Genomic DNA, 15,397 nt, shown 5'->3' with positions numbered 1-15,397 from the left:
ATAGGTACAGGGAAGCAGAGACTGAAACACAGAACTCTCGTTTATTCGGCTTTGGGCGTCAGTGTTCTCTTCCTCCAGCCTGGTCCCTTGTGCTCCTGGGTCCAACCTAGTCACAGCCCGGGGAGGGACTGGGGAAGGCGGTTTCAGGGGCTGGAGTTAGGGGAGAAGACACGTGGGGTAGAAGCTCCAATATACGGATAGGCAAACTGAAGCCGAGGAGGGGACGAGCCGTGCCAGAGGTCACCCAGCGAGCTGGGCACTGCGCTGGGCCCCTCGCTGCAGGCCGGAGTCCTGGGAACCGAGCCGGGCTTCCGCCTCGCGCCACCGGCGGCGCCCATAGCTGTAGGGGTCCTGGGGCTCGCGGCTGGCCTTCCCTGAGGGCTCCTTGGTGGAGGCAGAGCGAATCCATTGTATAATCTCCGCCAGGCGGTGGGTCCGGCATACGCCCAGGTAACAGACGTGCCCGCGGTGCTGGGGGACCTGGTGCTGGCCTCGCCTGGAGAGGGAGCGTGGGAGAAAACCGGGTTCAAACCGAATTGAGAAACAGGGCGTGATGGAGGTGGGCACCCAAGCACTCCAAGACCAGCGGGGAGCGCTTACAGATCACCCGGCCGTTCCGCGGCCGGGAGGGGGCGCGCGCCCTTTACGGTCCCCTTCCCGCCCCTGCTGCCACCGAGGTTTCTCACCTGGCTGCAGTATCCGGGTCCCCTGGGCGGAGAAGGCGAGGAGCAACAGCAGGATGAGGATGTGGGCAGGGCGGGTCAGGATCCGTGGCCTGGAGTTGCAGCCACACGACCCCATTCCGGCGCCGGGCTGATCGCCTCTGGGTGCGGCTCTGGAGCCAGGAGCCAGGAGCCAGGGCCAGTCCCCACTTCCCAGGCGGGGAACACTGTGGCCAAAAGTCTATGGGAAAAGGCCGCACCACACCAGAGGGGCAGGATTCGAACCCGGGTCCCAGCTTCACGCACCGCGGCTCCAGAGCCCTCACTGGGGGTGCAGGTCACACCATCGCTGTCTATCCCCCTGGGAGGTCTGTGGAGACTCACCCACCTTAAAGTATGGGGAAATGGGGCGGGGCCGATGACACCCACAGGTAGAGCTAAGCAGCGGGATTCCACGAAAAGGGGTGGAGGCAGGGAAGCGCTGGCTCCGGTTGTAGATGTGACCTCACCCTCACCCCCTAGTCGTCGGGAAGCTGTTTAGAGACCCTGGAACCTCGGGGGGCCAGGCAATGCAGGACGAGTGCGCATGCGGTCCCCTGGAGGGTGTGGAGCGAGGGAGACCACAAACACACTAAGAAGCGCCCCTCCGTTAGAAAACAAGGCCAAGGTGTCAGGCACCGGCCAGTGAGGGCTCCAGATGCACTGAAGCAGGTGTAGCCAGGGCTGTGTCAATGTGGAGGTCCAGTGCACAGTGTTGTGGGGACCCAGGACCCCATGGCCAGGCTCTGAGGGTGGAAGGGTGGGTGCAGACTCCATGGCTGCAGCAGAGGCAGAGGGGCCTCGTCTTCGCCTCTGTAAGATGGGTAGGCCCTGCCACCTTTGAGCTGCAACTCCCACTGACCTCCATGGAGGGCAAGTCCCCAGCCCTAAGCCCCAAGCCATGCTAGGGGAGGAAGCAGGGCCACACCCCCACAAGAAATTCTATCCTCCCCAACATACACCCCCAACCCACTCAGTGTCCCCGGCTGCAGAGGGCTGGGCACAGTTGGGCCTTGGAGGGACCCAAACAGGAAAAAACAGCCAGAGAGGTACAATGTGAGTGTTGGGGGAAGGTGGGGAGACTGTTCTGGGAAACTTGAGGGCTGGCTGTGCTGGAACGCCAACCCCATCCCCCACCAGGCAGGAGGACACAGGGGTACCGCAGAGGGGAGGGGCGCAGACCCAGGAGGGGATGAAGAGTGGGACAAAGACCCTGAGAGACAGCTGTGGAGGGGAGGGAGCCTGATAAGGAACTAAGGAAGGGGAGCCAGAGGCCTAGCGACAGGGGAGGGGAGATGCAGATCCACAGAATGGCAGCCACCAGCAGGCTCCAAGGCCGGTCCCCCCACTGCTCAGGCTGGCACCTCAGCACCTGCGAAGGGAACCCCAAACCTCCTTTGCCCCCAGGAAATGGAACCAGACCCCAGCTGAGGATTTATTGGCGTAAATGCAACCATATAAAAACATAAGTTATGAAAAACACAGTCACGATGTGCCCTCCCCATCCCCCCAGCCCAGGCCCCTAAAACCTCCTTCTGTGGGAAGAAGGGAGAGGAAGGGGGAGCCCCGAAACCGCCTAGGAACGCTCAGCCCCTGGGCCCGTGCAGGGCGGGAGAGCCGGGCCTCAGCGCATCCGGTAGTCAGTGGAGCAGGACAGCTCGCACAGCTGGCCCTTGAAGTCCAGGTCGATGGTGAAGTCCAGGTCCCGCTGTGGGGAGAGGGCGGGCATGAGGGCGGAACCTACCAGGAGGTGGTGGCAGGGGGGTGCAGGCAGGCCATGCGCTGGACTCCAGCTTCCTGTCCATCTCCACACTGCAGACCCCAACTGCTGGTCCCACCCTAGCAGCTGCCCTGACTCTGTCAAGGGACAGCGCCACGTGGACCCCCTCAAGCCCACTAGGTTCACTCAGGAGCAGAGCCTGGCTGCTATCCCTTGCCCTTGGATTTCTCCATCAAGACGTTCCCCATCAGCAACGCAGTGATTGCTTCTTTCATAAAACAGAAACCCTCTCCCAAGCCCGCTTCTGCTCAGGCAAACGTTTCACGCAGCGGCCCAGCCTCTGTCTCCACTTCTCCTCCCAGGCTTCCTGAAGACCCCCCACACCCTCCAGCACATGAAGACGGGATCAAGTTGCCAACAGCCCCGAGGACTCCTCCTCCCTCTCCAGTATCTGTTTCCCAGCTAGCGCCATGGCCCCAGGGGCTACAGGAGTCTTTGCAGGGGGTGGTCCTGTGGTTGTAGGACGTTTACCAGCCCCTGGCCCCTACATACCAGATGCCAGGAGCACCCCTTCTCCAGAGTGACAACCACAAATGTTTCCACAGATGGTGACGAACGTCCTCTGTCGGGGGTGGGAGGCACTGAAACTGCCCAGCTGACAACTGCTGCTGTCACGGGCTCGAGGGCGTCCCGGGGCCCACATTCCATGACTGCCCTGAGTGCCACCCACCCTCGCACCCATGGGCCGGGACCCACTCTTCCAGCCCACACCACTCCCGGTGACTCCAGGCTCCCGGCCTTCCATCCTCCTGCCTGCTCAAACCCGCCACACTGGACCTCTCTGCCCAGACCCTCTCTCCCAGAAGCCCCCCAGCTCCCCTGGAAACCCCCTGATCTCAGGTGATGGCAGCTCCTACCAGGTGCTCAGGAGGAAAAAGGGGGAGTGGAAAACAAAAAGCTGCCTTTCTCCTCCTCTCATGCCTCCCACCTGGGCTAGCAAACCCTGTGCGCTCTACCGGGGCCGCCTCTTGCCCTGGAGCTCACCCATGCCAACACCTGTCTGCCCTGCAGACAGAGGTGACAGAGGTCACCTCCCACTGGCATCACCATGTCACTGATCCCCTTGTGTAGACTGGAAGCACCAGGAGGACAGGGCTTTGGCCTGGGTCCCCAGGCCCATCTTCCAGTAAATGCTAAGAAATCTGCTGTGTAGACAGGCGTGGGGCTGAGGGGCTCAGGGACCCGGGAACAGGCAGAGGCACTCGCCCCCGCCAGCTGCCCCCATCCGCCCCAGCTACCCCCATCCCCTACGCTGCCACCATTCCCCCCCACCACTGCCCCTATCCATGCTCCCCACCCCGGCTGCCACCCTCCTGCCCAGCTGCCCAGAGCCTCACGTTGTTCTTGGCATTGGGCCGCATGCCGATGGTGCCGAAGATCTCCTCGCCCGTCTTCACGGTCAGGTAGTCCTCCATGTAGAACACTGTCTGCTTCCAGTGCGTGTACGGGGACTCAGGGCCTGGGGGCGCAGGCGGGTCAGCTGGCCTTGGCCTGCTGCCCCGGCCCCAGTCTTGTGTTCCCTCTGTTGGAATGCCCACCCCCCTGACAGCTGACGGGACTGCTGTCCGTGAGTCACCTCCCTGTCACTCAGCTTTGGAGACAGGGACCGTGTCAGGCTTTTGTGGATGAGGAAACTGAGGCACTGCACACTCAGGTCACTTGCCCAAGGCCACGTGACTGCTACATGGCAGAGCTCACGCTGGAACACACATGTCCCCATGGCTCCCTCTGCCCGTTTCTGTCACCCCCTCCACTATGTGGGTGCCCCTCGGCCCTGGCTCAGGAACAGCCCCCAGCCCTGCGGGCCCCGCCTCACTGGTGGAGAAGCCCGTCCTCTTATGGCAACGAGTGAACTCGATGTTGAAGTAGGCCACCAGGGCGTGCACGTAGTCATTCCGCTTCACTTGCAGGCAGAATGGGGAGGTGAACGTCAGGTCTTCCACCTTGACGGTGTAGATGTCCACCTCCTGCAGGACAGGAGAGGGTGAGCTCCGGGATGTGTCCCCACCTCGCTTCATCCCCTCCTCCCTCCCTCAAGCTCCCAGAGGGCCTGTGACCTCACTGTCCCCTTCCCGCTGGCACTCCCTTACTGGCACCCAGCCTCAGCTCCTCATTCACTCCTCATCCTGCCTGTCCGGCTCCCAATAAACCGCCTCAGTTTGAGCCCAGATTCTTTGCTCCCTTCTCTCCCGCACCCAAACCTGGCGCCGCCACCCTAACTCTGTCCAGAGCCCACCCCGCCCCCACCCCACCCGGCCAGACCTCCTGGAATGCAGGCACCCCCCCCCCCCCCCCCCCCGCCCCCCCCCCCCCGCGCTCTCCGGGCCGCGCTCCCCCTCTCCACGCTCCCCACTCTCCGCGCTCTCCGGGCCACGCTCCCCCTCTCCGCGCTCCCCCCTCTCCCCAACCCTTCACAAGTCCACCAGCATGATGGCTTCAAACGGCAATCCAAACACCAACCGGCAATCCAAACACCAACCGAAAACCCTGCACCAGTTCCGCTGGTTCTCAGGAGGGTGGCCTGGGTGGGGTCCCTGCCCCTCCACTCTCCTCTCCATTCCCACTCAACAGCTTCCTCCTCCCCACAGGAACCCCTGGCCAACCACCCAGCTTCACCCGGCTCATACATCCCAGCTCAACAAATACTCATTGCCGTATTTTTTTTTTTAAACAGGGTCGGCCGGGCGCGGTGGCTCAAGCCTGTAATCCCAGTGACTTGGGAGGCCAAGATGCATGGATCACAAGGTCAGGAGATCGAGACCATCCCATAACACAGTGAAACCCCATTTCCCTACTAAAAATGCAAAAACAACACTAGCCGGGCTGGCTATGCATGCCGGGCCTGTAGTCCCAGTTACTGGGAGGCTGGAGGTGAATGGCGTGAAACCCGGGAGGCTGGAGCTTGCAGTGAGCTGAGAGATCCGCCACTGCACTCCCAGCCTGGGCGACAGAGCAAGACTGGGCCTCAAAAAAAAAAAAAAAAAAAGAAAAATAAATAAATAAATAAACAGGGTCTCAGAAGTTAAAAAAAGTTAAAAACAAAACACTGTCACCAAGGCTGGAGTGCAGGGATGTGATCACAGCTCACTGCAGCCTTGAACTCCCAGGCCCAAGAGATCCTCCCGCCTCAGCCTCCTGAGTAGCTGCAACCACAGGCACATCTCGGATCCCAGCCTGGCCCCCTGCTCTTCTGCAGCGTGTGCACCCGCTCATCGCCCCGGGTCCTGCCTTCCCATGTACGGGCTGTGGGCTTTAGCTACCAGCTGCGGGTGTGTCCTCTGCCGGACACCAAGTGCCAAGCGTGGTTCTCACACGGCAGCGCTCACAAAGATGTTTAAAGGATGAAATGTCTTTCCTGGGCCTCTAGCACCACCTCTGGCTGGCAGGTCAGGCTCTGAGACCTCAGGCCAACACTCTGGGCCCCAAAGTCCCATGCCAGGGCCAGGTGATGGCCTCTCTTTGGTTTCAACCCAGGGGGCACCTGGCCATGCCCACCCCCCTGCCTCACCTTTATGAGGCAGGCGTTGGTGACCAGCTGTTTGGGGTCCACCACATCCACTAGGGGCTCCTTGATGGCCACATCTTTGATGCAAGACATGTCGAAGCCATACACGTTCTCCCACCCTGGGGAGGCAGGCAGGGAGGGGGTGAGCCCGCGGCAGCCCACCCGGGGCCCCGCCCACCCGCACCCGGGCCACGCTCACAGTGGATCTTGTAGTCTTTGTACTGCCGGTCCTCGATGGCCGTCACATACAGCGTGGCCCGGTCTGGGAAGATGAGGCCATCGGGTGCCTGCAGAGGGGCAGGGCAAGGCATGAAGGGTGGGGCCTGGCAACGCTGCCCTGACTCTTGCCCCCGAGATGTGACCTTCTGCCCTGGTCTGAGCCACCCTCATGTCGCAGCGACACTCACCCCTCACCCCCTGGTCTATTTCCCACACGGCCGCCAGAGGGCACCCAGGGGCACCTCCGTCAGCTCCTGTCCCTCGAGGTTCTGGGGATCCTCAGACCCTCCCTGGCTGCTCTGAGAGGAAAAGCAAAGTCGCGCGGGGTCCCATAAGGCCCCACAAAATCTGCACATGCCCTGTCACCCCTTACCTCCACTGCTCCTCCTGCTGCCCTTCTAGACCCTCCTTCCACACGGGCCTCCCTGCTGCTCCACACGCAGCAAGGGAACACCTGCCCTGGCCACCCCTCCACATCTTCATCCAGCTCTCGGTCACCTCACCTCTCCCAGGGAGGCCTGCTGGGGCCGGAGCACCTGGTCTAGTGCCCTGCTACAGTTTTCCTGTTCCTACAAACCCCCCCACATCACACCATCTCCCACCAGGGTCTGTCACACCTGGCTCGGGCTGTGGCCTTCTAACACCTTGCAGCCACACCCCCATAGTAAGTCCCGTCTGTGGGAAAAATTGAGTGTTTTTGGCCCCCAGCCCACGCGAGCTGCACCCGTCCGCTGGGGCCTCACCAGCCACTTGTCCCGGGCGTAGAGCACGGTGTTGAGCATGGACTCGTAGAAGAGGCAGTAGCCCATCCACTCACTGATGATGATGTCCACCTTCTCCACCGGGAGCTCTACCTCCTCCACCTTCCCCTTGATGATGGTCACCACTGCGGGTGGACAAGGGCGGCCACGTCAGCCCCCAGGAGGCTTGCCCCTCACCTCCCCTCCCCCGGGGGCCACAGCCTGGGGACCCCACTCAGTTCAGAGAACTCGGTGAGCAGAAGCCATGAACCCTCTTAACTGTTTTTAAAATTCATACATGGCTCTGGACATTTTTGAGGCAGGAGCAGAAATTTTATGTGAACTGGGTATCAGTCAATGTAATGACTTTTTTTTTCTAGTTTTTTTTGAGACGGAGTCTCGCTCTGTTGCCCAGGCTGGAGTGCAGTGGCGCGATCTCGGCTCACTGCAAGCTCCGCCTCCCAGGTTCACACCATTCTCCTGCCTCAGCCTCCCCAGTAGCTGGGACTACAGGGGCCCGCCACCACGCCCGGCTCATTTTTTTGTATTTTTAGTAGAGACGGGGTTTCACCATGTTAGCCAGGGTGGTCTCGATCTCCTGACCTCGTGATCCGCCCACCTTGGCCTCCCAAAGTGCTGGGATTACAGGCGTGAGCCACCGTGCCCAGTCACGATTTTGTTTTTAACTGGGCAGGCTTGATATAATAAGTAAGAGCATGGTCACGTTCTCAAAACAGCCTTATCTATTAGATAAGACACATGCAAACGCATTTACCAGGAAAATTACATCACAGTGGGAATTTGCTTCAAATGGACTTGGACGTTCATTATAATAATCTCTTTTAAAAAATTCCCCAATCTCAGCACTTTGGGAGGCCAAGGTGGGCAGATCACCTGAGGTGAGTTCAAGACCAGCCTGGCCAACATGGTGAAACCACGTCTCAACTAAAAAAATACAAAAAAAAAAAAAAAAATTTCACGCCTGTAATCCCAGCACTTTGGGAGGCTGAGGCAGGCGGATCACGAGGTCAGAAGATCGAGGCCATCCTGACTAACACGGTGAAACCCCGTCTCTACTAAAAATACAAAAAAATTAGTCAGGCATGGTGGCGGGCACCTGTAGTCCCAGCTACTCGGGAGGCTGAGGCAGGAGAATGGTGTGAACCCGGGAGGCGAAGCTTGCAGTGAGCCGAGATCGCGCCACTGCACTCCAGCCTGGGTGACAGAGCGAGAATCCGTCTCAAAAAAAAAAAAAAAAAAGCTCGGATGTACCTACAATGGTGGTCACGGAAAAGAGTGGATGCCGCAACATCCTAGAATGTGTTAAACGACATGACAAGCAGGTGTTTAAGAAGCCAAGGGCAAGAAGCTGGTATGAAATGCTACCGGCGTGAAAATTATGCACGTGAATGTAAACACATTTACATATATATGTGTTTGTAGGTCCAGACGTCTCTAGAAGTTAGTGTTGGTTAAACTCGGAGGAGGGCAGCTGGGAAACAGGGCAGGCTTCTCACTGTGAGAACAGTGGCCAACCACGTGACTCTATTACTCATTCAAGAAACTAGAGAGTGCTTCTTGCCCTAATTTTAAGACGGAGGTGCTAAGCTTGTGATTTTGACACTCAGATTCTCAGGTGGCCGGCAGCCCAGAAGACCATGGGTGGGGAGCCGCTGAATCTGTGGCCATTCGTAGACCCCACTGCTCTTCAGAGGGCCCTGGGGAAGCGGCACATCACCCCCTCCACTCCCACAAACCCATCCTCTTTCTGGGCTCACCATGGTCTAACTTGTTGGCTTTGACAATCTTCACCGCATAATCAGAGATACTGGAACACTCGATCTGAGGGCCCAGGAAGAAGGGAGAGTGAGACCTATCCCCTGTCCCCATCCCCTCCGTCCCATCCCCGAGCCCTGATGGGCCCCCTCCATTCCCCAGGCCTGGCCCTGCCTGGAAGCCCCGGAGACTCACCCCAATGACCTTGCGGGCCCCGGCCTTGGCGGCGAACATGCAGAGGATGCCGGTGCCCGAGCCGACGTCCAGCACCACCTTGTCCTTGAAGAGGTGCCGGTTGTGAAACATGGAGTTGCGGTACGTGAGGGTACGCACCTCGTCCTTCAACATCTCCTGAGGGAAGAACGGCACAGAGACGCCGTGAGGGGCCCCACATTCCCCGCTGAAGAACAGTGTGTCCTGAGAGCTCGGAGGGCCGGAACTCGGTCCTCTTGCTTCCTTCCATGCACCTCTGTTTCCCTTTTTTATTTATTCAGTTATTTATTTTTATTTTATGTTATTTTATTTTTTGAGACGGAATCTCACTCTGTTGCCCAGGCTGGAGTGCAGTGGGGCAATCTCAGCTCACTGCAACCTCTGCCTCCTGGGTTTGAGCGATTCTCCTGCCTCAGCCTCCCGAGTAGTTTCGATTATAGGCACACACCGCCATGCCTGGCTAATTTTTGTATTTTTCACAGAGATGGGATTTCACCACATTGCCCAGGCTGGTCTTGAACTCCTGACCTCAGGTGATCCACCTACCTCGGCCCCCTGAAGTGCTGTGATTACAGGCGTGAGCCACCGTGCCCAGCCAGTTTCCCTTTTTAAAAAATCAGATAACTAAACTCCCATCTTGGCCAGACTTCACCACTGCCACCTAAGAACCAGCGAACCCTTGGCTTTTACAAGTCCTCAGGCTGAGGGCAGAGGCTCATGCCTGTAATCCCAGCACCTCAGGATGCCAAAGCTGGAGGATCACTTGAGCCCAAGAGTTTGAGACCAGCCTGGGCAACAAGGCAAGACTATCTCTAAAGAAAAATAAGAAAATCAGCTGGGAGTGGTGGCGCACGCCTGTGGTGCCAGCTACTCCGAAAGCGGAAGTGGGGGGAACACCTGAGCTAGGGAGGTCGAGGCTGCGGTGAGCCACGATTGTACCAATGCGCTCTAACCTGGGCGACAGAGCGAGACCCTGTCTCTAAAAATGAAAAATGGCAATTTTATGCATATTTTGGCATAATTTTATGAAAAAGGCCTCAGGGGGAAAAGAAAATTCCTTAGAATGCCACTCCTGCTTCGTTCTGGGATTTCAGTGTCTTCAGTCAGATCTCAAGGGTGCAGAAGCTGTCAGGCCGGGAACAGCCAGGTGCAGTCCCACCGCCAGTCACTAGAGGGCGGCAGAGACCGTGGGCCCTGACCGACCTCTGCCTAAGGCCCCAAGCACGCATGCGCGCTCCTACCCCAGCCATCGGTGAGAGGCCCCTGCAGAGATTCAGGCTAACCTCGGTCTCCAAGGCAACGACTTGGCGAGGCGACCCTAAGGGGTGCGCAGCAGAGGGGCAGAGGGGTGGCCTGCTGCCAGGGGAAGCAGTGCGCATGCGTGGGAAAACAGGTTCCACCCCTTCCCCAACATTTAACCCCTTTAAGATTGGGGCCTTGGGGGCTGTCCCCACTGACCTCGTGGATGCCAAAGTGGGCGTAGGAGTCAAAGTAGTAATCTTTGGATGTCATGTCCTCAGCATTGGGCTTCTCGCTGCTTTCCGCCTGGCCACAGGACACCTGGGAGGGGGCCGATGGGATCATGGGTCAGATCTGGGGGCTCCCCACAGTCTCTTAAACCTCCAGGTCCCTACTTTTCCCTGAACAGTAGTATAGAACCCCCCAAAATCATACCATTACAACCCTACAGCCCCCGCCTGCCATCTTGCCCCCCAAGAACCCCAAAACCTAACAACCCCATTTTCCACTTCCAAGACCCCCACAGAGCACCATCCAGGGGAGCACCCCGATACCTCAGCCATGCCTACCATCTCTCCAGTCTCTCTGCCCCCGTCTCTAGCTCAGCCCACAGCTGGGGAGGGGAGGGGAAGGAAAATGGGGGCAGACACAGGGAAGGGCAAAGGGGGGTTGGAGGTGGAGTTAAGGAAGTAGCCGAGATACTGGGGGAGGCCAGCGGGGGCTGTGAACCTGGAGGGGTTGCTACTAAGTGTTTGGGGTCCTGGAGTAAACTGGTTTGAAGCAAGAGGGGTATGGTTAGACCTCAAGAAAGGGCCAGATGTGTGGCAAAATATATTGATGTGGAGGTCGGGGTGGGAAGGGGTCTCACAAAAGGATATTTACTTCTTCAAGAGGCGGCTGGAGGCTCATCCCATTAGCCAAGGTGGCTACAAAATTCTAGGAGAGAGTAACAGGGAGAAAGGATTAGCTACTGGGAGTGGCTGCGGGAGGGCTGGGCGCGGCGGGGACCTGGGCTCTGGTGGGGTGGGGGGGCGGGGGAGCGGGGGTGGGTTTCCAGCAATTCTCCTTCTTGGCGGGGAGTGGTGGCAAAGAGGGCAAGTAATGAGGTGGGGTGTTTAAGAAAGGGATGGGAAAAGTGAGGGGAGAAGAAAGGGGGTCTCCTATCCCAGCTGTGGCTGGAGAGATGGTGGCCTGCCCCCATGTTGCCCCTCTCTGGCCAGGCAGCTGACCACACACCTCCCCCATCCAGGCCAGGGGAACTGGCACCCACCACCGCCAGCTGTCGCTCCCTCTCATCACCTAATCTCCCCCAGATTAGGTGACACTTCCTGACACACACACCCCTATCCCAGGGTGCCATGAATAGCAGGAGGGAACGAGGCTGGCAGGGTATGCCCACAGGGCATCTGCCACCTCTGCAAACCAGTCTCATGTCTGAGAGGATTCCAGAATAGAGGTGTGGCACACGGGCACTTCCCCAGAGCTAGTACCCCAGCCCCCAGCTCCTGCCTTGGACTCAGGAGCCCCAAACAAAACCAGCTGGAACCAACCCGCTCCCTTATGACCCTCTGCCCACGAAGGTAGGGTCCCATGGAGGATGGGCAGCTCCTGGACCCTCTTAAGAATGAGTGGGCTCCAGAAAGTGGCTTGGGGGCGCGGTGGCTCACACCTGTAATCCCAGCAGTTTGGGAGGCAGAGGCGGGTGGGTCACCTTAGGTCAGGAGTTTGAGACCAGCCTGACCAACATGGTGAATCCCCATCTCTACTAAAAATACAAAAATTAGCTGGGCCTGGTGGTGGGTGCCTGTAATCCCAGCTATTCAAGAGGCTGAGGCAGGAGAATCGCTTGAACCCAGGAAGCGGAGGTTGCAATGAGCCGAGATCAAGCCATTGCACTCCAGCCTGGGTGACAAATTAAGACTCCGTCTCAAAAAAAAAAAAAAAGTAGCTTGGGGAGTCAGCCCATCGCCCCCATTTCAGACACCCATCCCAGGCCCTGAAGACTTCCAGGTGCGGCCAAGCCTGAGGCCACCTCTGGGAAAGTTATTTCCTCCGTCCACAGAGCCCCAGGTGCAGGAGACAGCCAAGAGGGTGCGAAGTCATTACAGTGACCCCTGGGAGCTGCATCCTGACAGCTTACAGCTGACCTGCCCCCCCAGTCAATGCCATGGGTAAAGGGGTGGAAGGACAGAGGCCCCATCAGATTACATCTCTTCCAGATGTGACCACTCCAAGAAGGGCCACGTCACAGGCCATGACCTACTAGGCTCCAAACACCCTCCCCCCAGCTCTCCCAAGCCAGCGGGGATGCCTATAAGAAAGGTGCTGCGGGGGTTTCCCGCTGGGGCCCATTTATCACCACCGCTGAAAACTACCGCCAGACAACCCCAGCCCGAGGGCTTGAAACGCAAGACTGAAACCTCCCCCACATGGCTGCACGAGAACCAAACCTCACTTGAAACCATTTCAGGCACCCACCCTCAGGACCCCGGGGCTCAGGACCCCTACACAGGGCTTCAGAAAGGGGGAGGTCATCTCCCGCCCTCACAAAGGCCCAGGAGAGATAAAGCGCTCCAGCAGACGGTAAAGCTCTCAGCCTACGTATTTCCCACAACTCCTTCCCAGCGGACGTACCCTCCTCCCGCCGCCCGCCAGGAAGAAATCCGACGGGAGGTGGGCTTCAGGACACGCCCCATGAAAAAGATGTCCCTCCCACACACCCAGAAATGGCCACAAGGGGGTGCACGGCGCCTATTAGTGGGAAAATCTCCATCTAGATGCCCCACCACCACCCAGAGGGAGGTCACAGGGGCATGCCCCATCCCCCAACACCTAAAGCCCTGGGTGAGGGGGAGAACTCTAGGAGGGGAAATGGGGTCAAGGGGGCCCCATTCTTGGTTTTCCTCCAGTCCCTAATCCAGAACGCACAAATCCAGGGCCGATATCCCAATAGATGCCCCTGGAGCTCGGAAGGAGGTTGTAAAAGGCACTGCTCCTCCCAAAAGACTCTCTACATCGTGGAGGGCCCCAGGTCGATCCCACCCCACGACGTGTGCCCGGGTCCCTGGGTAGGAGGGCTGGGGGCCTCAGGAGGGTCGGACCCCCTCCCCGCCCCCCCGGGCGCCCCTCCCCGGCCGGGGGCGGGGCCTTTGTCCCGCACGTGGAGCCCGCCGGGCCACCGGACTCGGCACACCCCCTCCCCACCCACCGCGCCGCGGCCACGTGGGGGCCTGGCCGGAAGCGCCCCCAGCCCTCCTCCACGTGGGAGGGGGGATAAGACCCTCCGCTAGGCCGGATGCCGAAGGCCCTTGGAAGCTAGGGAGCCGTCACCTCAAACGATATCCCCGGATGTGGAGCGTGCGGCGCCCCCGTGTGCGGCGGGGGACCTCCAACCCCATGTCGCCAACTTAGAGCCCTTTCCCCACCACAGAGGCGTGAAACATCGACCCAAAGCCGCCCCCCGCCCACGGCGGCGCTCCAAGCGCTCACCTCCATGATGCAGTTCGCGGCCTCGGCTGCCGCCATCTTCACCCGCAACTACTCCTCCTCCAGCCGCCAAGACCCCCCCTTTCTCCTCACTCCCCCGGGACCGCCTTATACCAGAGGGTCCACGGCCCGCCTACCGCGACCCCGCTGGAAGATTTCATTGGCAATGGAGGCGGCCCGTCTGAGAATACCGTCTGATAATTGGCTGGAGAATACGTCCATCATAGGTCAGGGGTTTGCCAACACTGGCGTCCAGAATCCCGCCCCCTCAAGTCGACCCGAGATGGGGAAAACTGCCCGTCTATTGCAAGAAGCGCGACTGGTGATTGGGCAAAATCCACGAAGAATGCCCGCCCCTTTACCCCCAGCACCGCCTCAAAGCTTCCCGGGGAGCCCCGCGCTAAAGGGGCGTCTTGAAACAACTGTCCATCACCAAAACGACCCGCCTCTTAATCGCTGCCATTGGTTTATCCGGAAGTGACGTCACACGGCCTTTCACCCTCGCCAAGCGGCCGGTCTCAAGGAGAACACGACAATTGGCCCACGGGTGGGGAAGAAGGCGGGGCTTCAGGCACCAACGATTGGCTCAAAGGAACGATCACGCCTAGTCCACTCGGTGGATCCTCCCAACCCGGGGGGAGTCTCGAGGAAAAAGGGAGCTTGTGCTCATTACCTGGGAGAAAAACTGAATCAGTGAAAGGCCCAGAGAGAGGAATGGCATCGCTGGGGTCCCCAAGCAAGTGAGGAATAGGAGTCCGCAGTCAACACATTAAATCCCTAGCCTTTGACATAATCATTCAAAGTTTTTAAAACCCATCAACCCCTCTCAAGGTACTTGGTTTTTGCCGAGTCCCTCCCCCTGCCAGGACCGCCCACCTCTCTTTGTCTGGTCAGCTTCTAAACGAGAATCAGAGTGCAGCTTAGGCACCACTTCCTCCGGGAAGCTTTGCTTGATTTGCAGGAAAAGTTCCTAGTTGAATGAGGCTGAATGCAAAGGGCCGAATGCGTGGGTCCTGCCCCTCCTCTCTCTGATCCCTCTGCTTCCCTCCGCTCACACTCCTCTCCAATCCCGGAATGAGCTCGCTCTTTGGTTTCTGGGCCTCAGTGCAGGCTATACTCTCTGGCGTGCCGCTGGCAAACGCCTGAGACTTAAAAATTTCCGATAGGATTCGGGCGCAGTGGCTCACGCCTGTAATCCCAGCACTTTGGGAGGCGGAGGCGGGCGGATCACTTGAAGTCAGGAGTTCGACACCAGTCTGGCCAACATGGTGAAACGCCCATTTCTATTAAAAATACAAAAATTGGCCGGGCGCGGTGGCTCAAGCCTGTAATCCCAGCATTTTGGGAGGCCGAGACGGGCGGATCACGAGGTCAGCAGATCGAGACCATCCTGGCTAGCACGGTGAAACCCCGTCTCTACTAAAAAAAATACAAAAAATTAGCCGGGTGAGGTGGCGGGCGCCTGTAGTCCCAGCTACTCGGGAGGCTGAGGCAGGAGAATGGCATAAACCTGGGAGGCGGAGCTTGCAGTGAGCTGAGATCCGGCCACTGCACTCCAGCCTGGGCGACAGAGCGAGACTCCGTCTCAAAAAAAAAAAAAATTGGCCGGGCGGCCGGGCGATGTGTCTTATGCCTGTAATTCCAGCACTTTGGGAGGCCGAGGCAGGCGGATCACAAGGTCAGGAGATCGAGACCATCCTGGCTAACATGGTGAAACCCCGTCTCTACTAAAAATACA

The 15,397-nt window shown here is 58.9% G+C and overlaps 2 protein-coding genes across 4 annotated transcripts; both read right to left on the bottom strand.

Moving 5' to 3' along the window:
* Positions 1–22: 22 nt before the first annotated feature.
* Positions 23–821, bottom strand: ADM5 (adrenomedullin 5 (putative)). The gene is given in 4 exon segments (XM_021931322.1): positions 23–397; positions 400–496; positions 687–702; positions 705–821. Coding segments are annotated over 4 exon segments (501 nt in total). The 5' UTR covers positions 802–821; the 3' UTR covers positions 23–106.
* Positions 23–13,822, bottom strand: PRMT1 (protein arginine methyltransferase 1). Of its 3 annotated transcripts, XM_031659184.1 has the most exons (13): positions 13,663–13,822; positions 11,052–11,109; positions 10,728–10,841; positions 10,393–10,494; positions 8,917–9,072; positions 8,724–8,787; positions 6,949–7,091; positions 6,186–6,273; positions 5,990–6,105; positions 4,298–4,448; positions 3,819–3,940; positions 687–2,409; positions 23–496 (listed from the first exon to the last, which is right to left on the bottom strand). In XM_031659184.1, exons 3-12 carry the CDS (start codon positions 10,743–10,745, stop codon positions 2,326–2,328), a joined length of 1,044 nt encoding a protein of 347 aa, XP_031515044.1. In that variant the 5' UTR covers positions 10,746–10,841; positions 11,052–11,109; positions 13,663–13,822; the 3' UTR covers positions 23–496; positions 687–2,325. The 3 variants fall into 3 exon arrangements, with proteins under 3 accessions (XP_031515044.1, XP_031515042.1, XP_031515043.1); XM_031659182.1 differs by lacking the exon at positions 10,728–10,841 and having other exon boundaries at positions 11,056–11,109; XM_031659183.1 differs by lacking the exons at positions 10,728–10,841; positions 11,052–11,109.
* Positions 13,823–15,397: the final 1,575 nt, after the last annotated feature.

This window comes from Papio anubis, chromosome 20, assembly GCF_008728515.1.
Source record: "Papio anubis isolate 15944 chromosome 20, Panubis1.0, whole genome shotgun sequence".
NCBI classification, from domain to species: Eukaryota; Metazoa; Chordata; class Mammalia; order Primates; family Cercopithecidae; genus Papio; species Papio anubis.
The sequence above is the reverse complement of the archived record's forward strand: the minus strand, read 5'-3'. Positions and strand labels throughout refer to the sequence as shown.